Source organism: Ovis aries, chromosome 21, assembly GCF_016772045.2.
Source record: "Ovis aries strain OAR_USU_Benz2616 breed Rambouillet chromosome 21, ARS-UI_Ramb_v3.0, whole genome shotgun sequence".
Lineage (NCBI taxonomy): Eukaryota > Metazoa > Chordata > Mammalia > Artiodactyla > Bovidae > Ovis > Ovis aries.
In genome coordinates, this window is record NC_056074.1 from 36,784,990 (window position 1) to 36,800,074 (window position 15,085).

The window sequence follows — 15,085 nt, forward strand, 5'->3', positions numbered from 1 at the left end:
GACTCCAGCCAGCCTGGAGCTTCCTCTCCCCGGCACAACTGAGCCCCCAAGTAGGCGAGGAGCGGGAGCCAGGGTTAGAGCAAAGGCGTCTCCACAAGGGACCCTTTGGGACCTGGGCCTCTGTGCCCCAGGGAGGGGGTGTGCACGCACCCCTCCATGGCGAGTGTCTCCCGGCCCTGCCCTGCCCAAGGCCTAGCCTGGGGTGAGCACAATGGAGGAGACAGAGGGCGTCCTGGGAGCCTGGCAGGGAGAGCTGACCTTGTCGGGTCGCAGGGTCAGGGCGCCTGCCTGCAGGTCATGCTTGATTAAGACGAGACCTGAAGGACGATGTGGGATCAGCAGGGGAAAGGAAAGGGGACAGTGTCCCAGGAGTCAGGGAACAGCGTGTACAGCGGCCGGGCCACCAGGGCGGGCATGGCATGCCGGCAGAGTTGGAAGCACGGTGAGGGTCGTGCCTCAGAGGAGCCGGGAAGGAGGCTGGACCTCAGGCTTGGGGTGGCGAGGGGCGGGGGTGGGAGGGGGGCGGTGACTTGGTCCCATCTGTGACTTTGGAAGGTCTTGGGCTGTGTAGAGGGGGCTGCCTCGTGGTCTGGGAACCAGGCGGTTGGGACCCAGTCACCGTCCGGCTCCTCTCTGGCCACATGACGCTCAGCACAAGTTAAGGCAGTTTCTCCTCGCCGACTCGCGTGTTTATTCAATCAATATTTCTCGGGGCCTCCCCTGTCCCCGGCCCTGGGCTGGGCCCAGCTGAGGGGAGCCAGACATGGGGTAAAAAAAGACCTCGCCTTCCAAGAACGCAGTCCCTCACCAACGAGAAAAGAGGTGCAGAAGTAGCCGGCGTAGAGGATGGAGTGCTGAGCCCTAAAGAGGCTCAGGCCCCAGGGCCCGGCAGACAGGGGGGAGCAGAGAGGGCTGAGCCTCAGCGTGGCCACATGTCGCCGTGGGAGCTTAGGCAGGTAACTCAGCAGTGTCCTCATGCGTAAGCAGCACCTCCTCAGCGGCGTGTAGCTAGGATGAGCTTAGTGAGACGCTTCCATGGGCCCGGAGCACAGTGGTGAGAGGAAAGGCAGTGAGACAGGAGGCCGGGGGCCCTCAGTGCCGGGCACAGCATGCAGATGGTGGCCCCTGCTGCTCCCCAAAGCAGAACTTGTGCCGTCCAGCCTCTCCCGATTTCTGCTTCTCCCCTCTTGTGGCTCAGTGGGTAAAGAATCCGCCTGCAATGTGAGAGACCTGGGTTTGATCCCTGGGTTGGGAAGGTCCCCTGGAGAAGGGAAAGGCTTCCCACTCCAGTATTCTGGCCTGGATAATTCCTTGGACTGTATAGTCCATGGGGTCACAGAGTTGGACATGGCCGAGCGACTTGCACTTTCCTTTGAAATACCTGCTAGAGAGCCCGGGGCTGCGATGGCCCTGGCGAGGGATGCAGGTTGGGACCGGCTGGGGGTGGGGGCCGTGCCGCTGTCCTGACCCCTCTCCCCCTCCCTCCCCAGGGCACCTCCCACCAGTGGCCAGTAACCATCCTGTCCTTCCGCAGATTCACCTACCACTTCCGGGTGGCATTGCTGGTGAGCAGGGCACCCCGCCTCCCCAGGACATTCAGTGTGGGGCTTGGGGGAGAAGTGGGCGGGGGGGCGTTGAAAAGCGCACAGTGGGACCTGGGGCAGAGTCAGGCGATGTCAGCAGGGGGACTGCCTCCTGCCCGACGCTGGAGCCACTTCTCAGGTTCCCCCTGCCCTTCCACCCAGGGTCAGGCCAACTGCAGCGCGGAGGCCCCGGTCCAGCCAGCCACGGACTACTACTTCCACTTCTACCGCCTGTGTGACTGAGCTGCCCTCTGGAGGCAGTGCCACACCAGGGCCCGGGGGTTCCCGGGCGCCCCTGCCACACTGGATGAAATGGTGTTACACTGGAGCCCGCCGCTGGCACTTCTTTGGAGACTGAGCCGGCCTGGCCCTCCCCATGCCTGGTGAAACTGGAAGTCCTCACACTGGAGCTGCTGTTCCCACTGGCGGCACCCCCACACCACGGACAGAGCTGGAGAGAGACCTGCTGGGCCCAATTCACGTCCATCCAGATATGGCCGATGCAGGCCTGGTGATGTCAGGTGCCCCAGAGGCAGGGGAAGCTGTGACTCTGTCCAGAGCCCACCCTCCCCGCCTCCCCTTCTGCCACTGGGAGCCGTCCCTCTTTGGGGAGAGGACCTGTCTGCCTTTGGTACTGGCGGGGACTTGGCACGAGCCCTCAGAGACCTGGCCGAGTCAAGAGTCGGTGGAGGGAGGACAGCCCTCTCTCAAAGCTGCTCCCTGGGGAGGGTTAGGGAGCAGACGTTTTAGGGTTTGACTGTTACTGGACTCGGACTTCTAAGCTTTAAGCGTGGTCCAGGAGGTCTCTTCTCCCTGGAAGAGCTTGGCTCCAAGAGCTCCCAGGGCAGCTGAAGCCAGCCTTGGATGGGCTGGCGATTGACCATGTGCCTTCTATACACTCAGTGCCTGGCTGAACCAGGGGCGGGGCCGGTGGGCCAGGTAAGCCTTGGATCCTAGAACCTGGAGTATCCCAAAGGGAAGTTCCCTGTGCAGTCACACAGCCTGGGCTCCAGGGAGCTTCCACTGGTCTGAGCAGAGGAGCAGGAATCCCTGCAAGGCAGCAGGCTGGTCTTGGCTGGTGGATGAGTGGATGCAAATAGCTTTTGCTGTTATTAATGAAGTAATTACTAAAATGCACTTAAACCAGGGCAGGAGTAGAATGGAGATGGAGAGTCCCGAGTGGGCCAGAGCTCTGGCGGACTCTTGAAAGGCAGGGCCCTGGCTCTGATCCGTCCCTGGGAGCCTTGAGACACCCTCCCAACTCCGAACAACAGAACGGGCCTCTCCCCTCTCTCCTGTCTGCTGGTGGCCTCACCTTCCCAGGTCAAGGGCCCCATGCTGGGCTCGGCCTGCCAGGCTGGGGGCCCTGTGCTCAGCAGTAGGCCCCAGTTCTGCCCATCCTCTCTGGAGCAGAGCAGTGGGTTTGGGTTACTGAAGTCTTATCTCAAATGCCAACATTAACCTTTCTTAGTGGGTATCTAGAGCCTTCTGAGGCCACAGCCAGGCTTATGGAAGGACTGGAAATCACTGTGCAGTGTCTGCCGAGGGTTCAGAAATGTGGACGGAACTGCCGTCCTCGCCTGGTGATGTTCTGCCGCCTCTTTGGGAGCCAGGCCTTGCCCCTCCTGCCTCTCGTTCTCAGCTTTCAGTGGGAGCCTTTCAGGGGAGACCTGAATCCTAAAGAAGCCTAGGAACCATGGGCCCCATTCCGCTACAGACATATGCACTTGTCCACACTGGCGAGATAGGGGGTAGCCAGGATACCGCACCTCCCGGCCCCTCCACAGTGGGATTCCACACCCTTCTTCTGACATAGGAATTAGACGGTTCCCCACACCACTGTTTCCCTGGTAGCTCAGCTGGTAAAGAATCCGCCTGCAATGCAGGAGACCCCCCTGTTCGATTCCTGGATCAGGAAGGTCCGCTGGGAAAGGGATAGCTACCCACTCCAGTATTCTTGGGCTTCCCTGGTGGCTCAGCTAGTAAAGAATCCACCTGCTATGTGGGAGACCTGGGTTCAATCCCTGGGTTTGGAAGATGCCCTGGAGAAGGGAATGGCTACCCACCCCAGGATTCTGGCCTGGAGAAGTTCTTGGACTGTATAGTCCACGGGATCAGTCAGGTACGACTGAGCAACTTTCAGTTCACCACACCACACAGGTGGCTGAGCCTTACTTAGCACTACTGTTCTTCCCTCCACTGCAGGAACCCTCGCTAAATGCCGTGAACCTGCCGAGCCTTGCCCCTTGTGGCAGGATTCTGGGGCTTCCTCAGTGGGGCTGCAGTTTTCTTGGACCACAGCCCCTTAACTGGAGTTAAAGTGCTTAAACTGGAAAGTGACCCTCCACTGCCCCCTGGAGCCACTTGGACACAGCATTGCCCCAATCTGGTTAGCAGCTGGCTGTTTCCATGCCTGGGGAGGGGGTCCTCTGTGTGGAGGCTGGGGCCAAGTGGGGCTCCAAGCTGCTCAAGGTGGGGGGGTGGGCGGGGGGGTCAACCTTGGACCAAAGTTGCCTTAAGCCCAGGGAGGCAAAAGGGTTTCAGGAAAGGCCAGTGGGCTACCTGCTGGAGGCTGACAGCTGCCCAGCGGGTGCTGCTGAGCGGGTGTCTTGGCTCTATCCCCTACCCGAGGTCCAGCAACCCACCCCTCCCTTCCTCTCTCCCGTTTGGCATTTACCCCTGTAGCCATTGGGCTAATCTCCCCAAGCTTCAAGCTGTATATAGGGCCTCTCAATGCACAAGTGCCCCCGTCCACGTTACAGCCTCCAAGAAAGCCTGCATGTGCATAGCGCACCCCCTCCCTCCCACATAACTGCCCCCCGCCACCCTTCCCGAGCTGACTCGTATTTATCGTATCAACTCTGACTCGAGCGGGCAGAGGGAAGCGGCCCCAGGCCTGCTTGCTTCCTGTCCCCTGTTCTTTTCTGAAATAAATATACGTATATAAATAAATGTATAAATACTGCTTTGTATCTGAGCTTGCTTCCTGTCTTCTTGAAATTGTTCTGGGGCAGGGTGGGGGTGGGGGGAGGATGGGGTCATCTGTGGGGCTAGGACCATTGGAGCCCCTGAGCCTGATAGATGCTCTGTACCCCATTATCCCTCGTAGCTTCAGGCCTGAGAACAGGACGCGGTAGCCCCTCCCACTAGCCACACCCCACAGACCTACTGCTGCCCGGCTTGGATTAGAAGGAGCCACCTTAGGGACAAGCTGAGTCTTTCAAGGGTCCCTGGCTACACTTAGAGGAGGGGACTGGCCCTGGGACAGACATCACTGGTGTGGGTTCCTAAGGAAGTTTACTCTAGAAGCCGCAGAAGAGGGCAGGCTCAGTCCCTTCCTGTCCACAGGAAGTCCTCAAGTCTAAGGATAAGACAGTCCCCACATTTCCCTCCTAGGCAGAGTGCCGGGCTTCCCAGCCACAGGAACCATCTGGGAGGCAGCAGAGACACAGGAAGGGGAGGGACTGGAGAACCATGGGTCCCAGCACCAGACAGAATGTCACATCTGCCTTTATTGTAGCAACAGGTGGGAAACTTCTAGCCGCAGTAAAAAAAAAAAAAAAATTAATTTACAAAAGTAGGGATTCTGTGAAGCTGCCCGGTTGGAACCTGAAAGAGAAGGGTATCAGAATGAGAGCAGGGACCCATCTTTCCGTCAGCTTCCTTCCACTAAGTGACTAGACATCGGTCAAAATTTATCTCAATGACTGAGAACGCTGAAACCGACTAAAGTGGACCAAGTCCCGGATCCTGGCCCCCTGCCTGGCCACTTGCCAATGGCTCCCCAGCCCGTGTGTGTGATGTGTAAGAACACAGAGGTGGAACCACATGAAGCTGTGCCCACAGCCCAAGGCAGTACATTCCAGTGCCAGACCCAGGTCAGACAATGTGGAGACCTCAGATCTGACCTCAGGTCCCACTCGGCTCAGATTCCCACCAGGGGACAGGGAAAGAAGTCCATGTGACTGGTGTCCTTGTCCTTTCTGCCCAGTTTGTCTCCATTAGCTAAGGGGTCACGCAGGCCCGAGGACTCTGATGTGGGTGAGGGGCGGTATCTCCAGCGTCCCACCCTGTCACCGCTCTTACCCTTGGGAGCTCATATGTAGATGCCGACCCAGAGCAGCAGGAAGAGGACTCCAAAGCCCATGAAGAGTGAGGCCACCAGGGAGATGAGGAGCTCTTTGTAGATATCCCGGGTGTACTTGGTGGACGTGACCTCATAACTGGCAGGGTGATTAAGGAGAAGCAAAGGGGTGGACTATGCAGGGCAGGGAACCCGGCCAGGGCATCTCTGGGAGAAAGGCACAGGCTGAGAGCTTTCCAGGAGGCTGGTCTGGCTCCGTGCAGCGGGGCAGAGGGGTCCAAGAGATGACCTAGACCCTGGTGCTCCTACTGCTGGGGCCAGTGTGAGCAAAGAAGGAGAGACGGCATCATGAAGCCTGTCATCCATCTTACAGACAGGATGTGAACCCTGCCCAAGAAGTGAGGAAACCACTGCTAGTGTCAACCAGGTCTGGAGACCTCCCTCCCCACAGACGGCACACGGAGATGACAGTTAGGTCAGGCTACCCCTGTTAGATTAACCATGGAGACATCCCCTCTTGATGTATAATCATTGTCTGCCTCCCCTCCCACCAACCTTAATTGTTTGTTCTCCTAGCACCTACTTGTAAAACTCAATCATGTACAACAAAGGGATTGCTAACATGTAACCAGTCAAGTAGTGGGGGGTATAAAGCCGGGGCTCTCAGAAACATCAGGGTCCTTGTTGGGAACTGATTCCCCTTGAACCTGCTGGAGTAATAAACTGTACTCCACTGTCTTGAGTGTCCTCCAAGGTGTGCTTTGCAACTCCAGATTTCACAACACCCTTCAACCACCCAAGGCCACATAGCTAATGAGCAGCAAAGCTGGGATTAGCCCTCTGATCTCCTGACACCTGAGTATATCACTCCTATAACACTTTTCAACTTCAGGTCCCTGTGCCCAGCCTCCAGTCCAGCCAGGACCTCCGCTCACTATGAAACCTGAAAAGCAAACTAAGCTCACCTGAACTTGGAAAATTCTAAGGCCACAGCCTGACTTTGGATGTCAACGGCCCTTAGCCCTTCACTTCCTGACTGTTCTGCTTCCCCACGCCAGAACAAAAGTGGCTGGGTGCATGTGCCCCGTGTAGTTCCCCACTCCAGTTCCCACATCACTAACTCTGGCCCACTGGCTGCTCAATCAAAGGATACACGAAGAACCAGGCGGTGAAGAACATGCCAATGGCCAGCAGCACAACGGTCAGGTGGGGAAAGACAGCTGGGTTCACGGGGCTGGTGTATCTGCTCATGGCCTCAAGTTCCTAGGGGAAGGTATGAGATCAGAGCCACCAAAGACTCCCAAGACTTCAACCTGCGAGGACTACGAGGTTATCGGAGCCTCATGCTGCTGTGACTGCAAGAAGCTTATTTCAGCCTGGGAGACAGGGACATCCTTCCTGGTTCCTTTGACAGAACCACTGTCAAATGATACCTTTTGGGAATGACAACGATTATGATGACATCTTAAACTAAGGTGGCACTTTGTCTTTTCAGTAGGAGATGAGAAGGGCAGCTAAGAGTCAGAGGCTGAGACACACAAGGGGACTGATTAGCTACAGATCAACAGCCCTTAACATTTTTTTTTTTTTTTTGGCTGCACCATGCAGTTTGTGGGATTTTAAGTTTCCTGACCAGGGAATCGAACCTGTGTTCCCTGCATTGAAAGCGCAGAGTCTTAACCAATCGACTGCCAGGGAAGTCTGGTCCTTAACATTGTCTGAGGCCACTGATCATCATGGGGGGGGAAAAAAAAACCCATGATGAAAGGTCTGGACTCTGCCTGGGACAAATCACATACAAGAAAAAATTTGTGGGAGGGGTGAGTCCCTTCATTGTTCACCTGAAACTATCATAACATTTTTCTTTAATTGGTTATACCCCAATACAAAATAAAGTGCTTTTTTTTTTAAAAAAAAGAAAAAGTTTGCTTATGATTTTAGGAGCTTTATGGACCCATGTCTGTAGACACCAAGCTCAGAATCCCCACTGACAGGCAGACTCTGAACTGGTACCCAGGCCTCAACTTCTAATTCTCTATTCTTCCCACTACACAATTAAGGAATCTTGGGATCTGCAAACAAAAGACGTAAGTCAAAATTCTGACTCTATTAAATACCATGAATCTCAGTAAGCGATTATAATCTGTCTCTCACAAAGTTGATGTATGATTTAAGACAAACGTCATAGCATCTAACTCACTGCCTGGAATAGAGTAGTTGCTCAATAGGTGTTTGTTTCCTTCCCAAGGTTATAGGGAAGATCATGAGCTAATGCTTGTGAAAGAGGGCTGAAAAAGTAAAGTTCCGTACAAATGTTAATTTCCATTGTCACCCAGCAGCCAATGTTTAAATCCAGAACATAACAACTCTAGACAAGTAAACTGAGCCCATTGTTCTAAGAGACGCTGGAATTCAAATCAGTAAACATTTATGCCCCCCCATTAACGATAAAGACAATCGCTGCCATTGACTGAGCCTCCAATTGCAGGCCCCGTGTTTGGCACTGGGAATACAAAGATGAATAGACATCATCCCAGTGCTAGAGGCACGTCAGATGGTGGTCACTAGGAGGCGTGGCAGATAACAAAGAAGTCCATGACACGTGGCAAGAGGGCTGCACACAGGTTGTGGGGGCTCCCAGGGCAGAAGGGGCAAGTGCCCGAGACAGTTGGAAGTGCTTCACCAAGAAGGTGACTTTTGCCCAGGGCTGGGTAGTATGAGTACGAGTTTCGCAGCAGTGAGAAACTTGTCAGATAGAGGTAACAGTTTGACCACAGGTAACAGAGCTAAATGCTGGAAGGTATTAAAAAATGCACCCACACTCCACATCCTTATAAATCGGGAGATCAGAAGCCCAGTGCGATCAAAACCTTACCTAAGGAGTCAGCCCCTTCCCCGCCCCTCAGTCCAAATCGAAGGATCCAGGGTCCTCCCGCCCTCTAGACCTCGGGCACCTGACGCCTCTGTGAGAGAAAAAGGCACAGGACGGACCCCGGGGGGTCCCCAGAGCCCTGTCCTGAACTTCCCTCAACCCTCTCACCATTTTGCCGGGCACAGGATAATCCGCCACTCCGCTACCGGAAGAACACGTAGGCAGGAGCAGGCGCGCTGTTCAACCGGAAGGGGAAATGCAGTCACGTGGGCGGCATTGTGGGGCTTGTAGTCCCGTAGTTTCGGGTATGGCGGGATCTGAGGCCTTCGGGAGCCCGAGGTGGAGTAGGGGCAAGCAGTGGAGAAGGGTAGGGTCAGGTCGCAGAGCAGGTCCGTCCGCCCTGGCGGGACTAATTGCCGTGAGAGAAGCTGGCCGAGGGGGCTGGGGCCTGTACTACACTTCCCAGGAGGCTTTGCGCCGCGGCAGGTCACGTGACTGGAGCGCGGGCTTTGGAAGGCGGTGAAGCGAGAGGGTACCAGAGACTGGTTCTGAGGCGGCTTCGGGGCAGAGGCGGGAGTCGGGCTTAGTTCTGTTCTGGGCCACCCCGGAGCATCCCAGAGGCCAGGTGAGACCTTTGGGAAGCGTCTCAGAGCGTCGGGCCCGTTTTGCGCCGGCTGTTGGGGAAGGCGGGCGGCTGCCGCGCGCGCGGCGGAGCGAGCGCGGGATTCAGACGGGCCCGCCACTTTCCAGCTGTGAGTCCGGGCCCAGTCCCTTAATCTCTGAGCCTTTCTTCATTTGTAGAAAGAGGTAACTCCCACCTCATGAGGTCGTTGTGCATTGTGACTGAGCTCCTGGAGGAGATACTTTTTTGACCTGCACTTGTTCATATCCCTTTGCTCCCTGTCTTTGACGGACGCAGTGGGAGGATGTCCAGCTAATGAGGCATTGTGCCCTCTTTCTAGCAAAGCCGGTAGCTTGAGGCACGAACCAAAGGTTCGAGTGGGTTCTACTGGGGGAACGTTTATGAACACCTAATGTTTGTCAGAGGTTTTCGTTTGATATCTCAGTTAACCCTGGCAGTAATTCTGCAAGGCAGACATGGTTATTATCTTACTTGGTAGATGAGAAAACCAATCCTAAATGGCATAGTAATGTCACACACTAAGTGACCTAGTGATCACTGTTACCCAGGTGGTAAATAATGGTGCCTAGATTCAAGGCCACTGCCATTCACAGAGGAACTAAGACGATAGACCTTGAAGAAAAGGGCTGCAGAATGGTGGGAGGAGGGTACAGCTGAGCAGAGTGAGACAGAGCAGTCTTATCCCAGCCTTTGTCTTAGGTTCCCAGACTGTAAAGGTAAGTTAGCGTGTTGGACACACCACCAGTGGATACCTGATGACTTTAAGAGGCACCCCCCAAAATCCTTTTTTAAAAAATATTTTTTGGCAGCTGTGGCACATGTGGGATTTTAGTTCCTCAACCAGAAATCAAACCTGTGCCCTCTGCATTGGGAGCACAAAATCTTAACGATTGGACTTCCAGGGAAGTTCCCCCAAATCCTTTTGAATATTCATGCATTTAACATGTAGTAAAATATAACTGATAAAGCACAGGTATTATTACTTAAGATGAATTCTGTTTTCCAATTTAGTTTTTAGAAAATGGTGTCCATATGAAGGAAATTTTAAGTGAATGAAAGTATAGGTTTTCATGGGAAGTTGCACAGAAATGTGAGGGTGTTTTAAGCCTGACTGAAGTTTGGAAAATATTGTCCTAGGAGATATTTTGTTAAGGAGTCTGAACCACAGAAACTGTGGTACTGGGCTAAGTGACTGTAGCATCTCTGGATCAGGACTCGGGGTGGAAAAGGAGCTGCGGAGTTCACATTTCAGACTTAGTGGTGGTGAGAAAATACAAAGGGAAAGACTTAAAACAGCATGACGGAAGTAGAAACTCTTTGAAGTGCTGAGCAGATGCTGAAGAGAGATTAGAGAAGTGTTGTGAAAACCACATTACTTTCACACAGATGTTATTCCTGCCAGTTCTTCAAAACTGCTATGTTGCCCGGAGAAACAGAACAAACAGGATCTAGAATATGGATATATGGGAAGACTGACTTTAATGAATTGGTTCAGGTGATTGTAGGTGTTGGAAAGTTGAAAATTGTAGGTCAGGTCTGCAGGCTGGAGACTCAGGTAGGAGTTGATGACTGGTCTTTGGGCAGGATTTCTTTGTGAAACTCATTTTTGTGCTTACGGCCTTTCAGCTGATTTGATGAGGCCTTCCCACATTGTGGGCTTCACTGCTGGCTCAGATGATAAAGAACCTGCCTGCAATGCGGGAGCCCCAGGCTTGATCCCTTGGTCAGGAAGATCCCCTCTTGCCTGGAGAATTCCGTAGACACAGGAGTGTGGTGTTGCAAAGAATCGGACACGACAGCGTGACTAACGTTTTCACTTTGTCTCAATGTGGAATGAAGTCTCCTTTTCTTAAAGTCAACTGATATAGATGTTAACCACATCCACAAAATACCTTCACAGCAACACCTGCATTAATGTTTGATTAAATAATTGGATATTGTGGCCTTGACAAATTGACACAGAACTAACCCTCAGAGCTGCTGAGAGGAGGTGAGCTGGAGGAGTGAGTTGGGAATAAAGATCCAATGGAGGAACGAATGTGTTGTTCATGAATTGGCAAGAAGACAGAGACTCCTAAGTTTGTTTACCACTTTAGACATTTGGTTGCCTTTTTATCTGTCTTGTTTCACCTTTGTGTAACTGGGATTTGCATGTCATTCAGGAGGCAGTTCTGCCATCATGGTCCTTGGACTCCTCAAGCTGGCCCTGGCCGCCTCCTCTGGCCTTGCTGTAGCCCTTTTTGCATGCTAGCCCTGTTGCTGCCTTAGCCGCAAAACTTTTAAGTCCCTCAAGGACTTGAACATCTTATCTTATCCTTTCAGCATGTGGTTTAGTTCTTGATACTCAGGAATCCTTAGTATTAACTGAGTAGACTAGTGTTAATTGAATAGACTTTCTTGCTGTCATTTCTTGATGCCTTGGTGTTTGTTGTGCTAAATTTGTTTAGCTGAAGGCATGACGTTGATGACATAGTGCCCCTGGTAACCCTCCTGCATCCTTTAAGTACCTCCTTGTCTTACCCACCTTTCTTTTTTAGCTGTCCCTCCTGTATTGCTATGGGAATTCAAGGACTGGCCAAACTGATCGCTGACGTGGCCCCCAGTGCCATCCGGGAGAATGACATTAAGAGCTACTTTGGCCGCAAGGTGGCCATCGATGCCTCCATGAGCATTTATCAGTTCCTGATAGCTGTTCGCCAAGGGGGGGATGTGTTGCAGAATGAGGAGGGGGAGACCACCAGCCACCTGATGGGCATGTTCTACCGCACCATCCGCATGATGGAGAACGGCATCAAGCCTGTGTACGTCTTCGATGGCAAGCCACCGCAGCTCAAGTCCGGGGAGCTGGCCAAGCGCAGCGAGCGGCGGGCCGAGGCGGAGAAGCAGCTGCAGCAGGCTCAGGCCGCCGGGGCTGAGGCGGAGGTGGAAAAGTTTACGAAGCGGCTGGTGAAGGTCACCAAACAACACAACGATGAATGCAAGCACCTCCTGAGCCTCATGGGCATCCCATACCTCGATGCGCCCAGTGAGGCGGAGGCTAGCTGTGCGGCCCTGGTGAAGGCCGGCAAAGTCTACGCTGCGGCCACAGAGGACATGGATTGCCTGACGTTCGGCAGCCCGGTGCTCATGCGGCACCTGACTGCCAGCGAGGCCAAGAAGCTGCCCATCCAGGAGTTCCACCTGAGCCGGATCCTGCAGGAGCTGGGCCTCAACCAGGAGCAGTTTGTGGATCTGTGCATCCTGCTGGGCAGTGACTACTGTGAGAGCATCCGGGGCATCGGGCCCAAGCGGGCTGTGGACCTCATCCAGAAGCACAAGAGCATCGAGGAGATTGTGCGGCGGCTGGACCCCAACAAGTACCCTGTGCCAGAAAACTGGCTCCACAAGGAGGCCCAACAGCTCTTCCTGGAGCCTGAGGTGTTGGACCCGGAGTCTGTGGAGCTCAAGTGGAGCGAGCCCAATGAAGAAGAGCTCGTCAGGTTCATGTGTGGGGAGAAGCAGTTCTCCGAGGAGCGAATCCGCAGTGGGGTCAGGCGACTGAGCAAGAGCCGCCAGGGCAGCACCCAGGGCCGCCTGGATGATTTCTTTAAGGTGACCGGCTCCCTCTCTTCTGCCAAGCGCAAGGAGCCAGAGCCCAAGGGAGCCGCCAAGAAGAAGGCAAAGACTGGGGCAGCAGGGAAGTTCAAAAGAGGAAAATAAACGGGTTTCCCTTCACGATACCTCTGTGACCCCAGGATGTTTGCCTCTACCTGCTAGAGCTGGCGCTGGAGAAACCTTCATGGGGGTGGGGAGGGGCTTTCATTGCTTCCCTGGCACCACCCTGCTCAGTACTGCTTTTCCGTTTGTTACTTGATCTCATGGCAGGAACACCACAGAGGTACGTCATTGTCTTCTTTTTTAGCTCAGGAAAGTATGTCAGGCTCAAGCTGCCTCTCAGGCAATTTAATGGACACTGAATCCATTGTTACATGAAAGCAAGAAGTTTTGAAGAAGAGAGGGAGATAAATGGTAGAGATGAAAGACGGGATGATTTCCTGCCTGGCCAACCTGGTGGCTAGTGGGAGGTGACTGTGGAACCAGACTGCTGCTCTCTCTGGCTCAGCCTTGACCCGCCCTAAAGAGTAGCCATCAGGGAGATCCATTGTCTTAAACAGATGGGAAGAGCTGCTGAGAAGCAAGATAGGCAGAGAGCTGGAGTCCCGGGAGTTGGCAACAAGGGTTTGATTACTGGCTTTGTATCCTGGGGTGGGTAGAAACTTGAACTTGCTATGAAATTTTATACAGTGGTAATTCATAGGCATAAGGTGGTGGAGTGGCTCTCAAGGCCTTCCTGAAGCCTTTGAGTTGAAACTTTGGGATAAGATGCTGTTTTCATGTGCTGTTTTTTTAAGGTATGAGAAGAAAAGATTCAATAAAATTGTAAAAAGTAACCAGAATGTCCTGTTCTTTGAGAACATTTGAAGACATCTCAAGTGCCCCAGGCATCAAGCAATATAAAATGTTCTTTTCACTCCAAGGTAACATGTTAGAATTGCACATTATTAACAGCTGATTTGAGAGTGGCCAGAAGATGGCACCATGCTCCACAGGATGGCCAAGGCAGCGTTGGAGGTCCTTTAGCCATGAAGCTTGGTTTACCTTGCTGGGAAAGGAGCTTTAATAAATTGAATGAATTTCTAGTTTTGCACCTACTGTGTGAGATAAAGGAGCTCCTTTGAGAAATCCTCACAATTTAGGTCAACTACATCATAGCATCCAGGCATTTACTTTACCACTTTATCACTTTCTTATTGCCTCTGTGACTTAAATTTCAGGTTACTTTTCATAGAGTTGGAATGTTGTGGTTCTTTTTTTTTTTTTTTACCAACATAACTGTTATCAATAAAACATACCCTCAGTAAAACAACATTGTAATTCAGTTATACTTGAATAAAATTTTTTAAAAACAGTAATTCACACAACATTGTAATTAAACTATACTTAAGTAAAAAATGAATCAAAAAATATATATCTGGATAGGTGTGATGTGATATCTATTGTGATTTTGATTTGCACTTCTCCCATGATTAGTGAGGTTGAGAACATTTTCATTTATCGCTTCATCATTTTTACTTAATTTTGGGGAGATATCTGTTATTTGGTCCATTATTAAACTGAATTATTAGCCCTTTTTTGAAACTTGATTTATAGTTATTTCTTAGTCCTTTTTCGGTCATATGGTTTTAAACTTTTCTTCCCATTCTGTATGACTGTTGAAGAGACTTCTTTCCCATTGTGGAGTCTTAGAACCTTGGTGAAGATGATTGTGCCAGTATGTATGAGTTTATCTGAGGGCTCTGTTCTGGCCCATAGGTCTGTCTGCCTGTCTCTATGCCAATACCATACTGTTTTGATTGCTGTGCCTGTGTAATATATTTGAAATCAATACGTGAAGCCTCCATCTTACTGTCAAGATCGTTTTGGCCCTTTGGGGTCCTTTGTGTTTTTATATGCATTTTTCAAAAAATTTTATTGGCATATAGTTGCTTTAGAGTGTTGTGTTAGTCTCTTGCTGTACAGCAAAGTGAATCAGTGATGTGTTGGTGTATATCCTTTTAAAGACCAGTGATGTTCAGATATTTTAAGAGTAAACTATCTTTCAAGTGAAATCTTACATGAAATGTAAGACTGTAAGAGCTCCTCTGGTTGAAGCAGGAATGAGATACAGTCTCCCCAGGAACATCCCATAACCAGGGGCCTCTAAACCACTAGTGTAGACAGAAAGTTATGTCCTTAGGGCAGGGATCTTAGTCTGTTTCTAGCAGTTAACCAACCAATTTTCCGGATTGGACCAAGCCACAAAACTTGAGTTCCGTTTTTCTTTTTGACTCTGTTGCACAGCATGCAGGATGTTAGTTCCCTTA

The 15,085-nt window shown here is 52.0% G+C and overlaps 3 protein-coding genes across 12 annotated transcripts in view; 2 read left to right on the forward strand and 1 right to left on the reverse strand.

Moving 5' to 3' along the window:
* Positions 1-4,560, forward strand: part of MYRF (myelin regulatory factor) — a 34,377-nt gene extending 29,817 nt beyond the window's left edge. For all 6 annotated transcript variants that reach the window (XM_042237916.1, XM_027959259.2, XM_027959260.2 and 3 more), the window contains 2 exons: positions 1,491-1,565; positions 1,746-4,560. In XM_042237916.1, coding sequence (XP_042093850.1) covers positions 1,491-1,565; positions 1,746-1,826 — 156 coding nt within the window. In that variant the 3' untranslated portion in view covers positions 1,827-4,560. The remainder of the gene's footprint in view (positions 1-1,490; positions 1,566-1,745) is intronic.
* Positions 664-8,754, reverse strand: TMEM258 (transmembrane protein 258). Of its 2 annotated transcripts, none has more exons than XM_012101994.4 (4): positions 8,708-8,754; positions 6,821-6,930; positions 5,670-5,806; positions 664-1,214 (listed from the first exon to the last, which is right to left on the reverse strand). In XM_012101994.4, the coding sequence occupies exons 1-3, from the start codon at positions 8,708-8,710 to the stop codon at positions 5,680-5,682; spliced, it is 240 nt and encodes a 79-aa protein (XP_011957384.1). In that variant the 5' UTR covers positions 8,711-8,754; the 3' UTR covers positions 664-1,214; positions 5,670-5,679. The 2 variants fall into 2 exon arrangements, with proteins under 2 accessions (XP_011957384.1, XP_004019639.1); XM_004019590.5 differs by lacking the exon at positions 664-1,214 and adding an exon at positions 5,078-5,192.
* A 303-nt stretch (positions 8,755-9,057) lies between these two features.
* Positions 9,058-13,612, forward strand: FEN1 (flap structure-specific endonuclease 1). 4 transcript variants are annotated; one of them, NM_001166196.1, is given in 3 exon segments: positions 11,739-12,839; positions 12,841-12,851; positions 12,854-12,881. In NM_001166196.1, coding segments are annotated over 3 exon segments (1,140 nt in total).
* The last annotated feature ends 1,473 nt before the right edge of the window (positions 13,613-15,085 follow it).

Coding starts and splice junctions, on each gene's coding strand:
- TMEM258 (XM_012101994.4), bottom strand. Junction 5,807..6,820: donor TTCACCGCCTGGTTCTTCGT/GTATCCTTTGAT, acceptor TCACCCTGCCAG/TTATGAGGTCACGTCCACCA.
- FEN1 (XM_060403842.1), top strand. CDS start 11,739: ATGGGAATTCAAGGACTGGCCAAACTGATCGCTGACGTGGCCCCCAGT.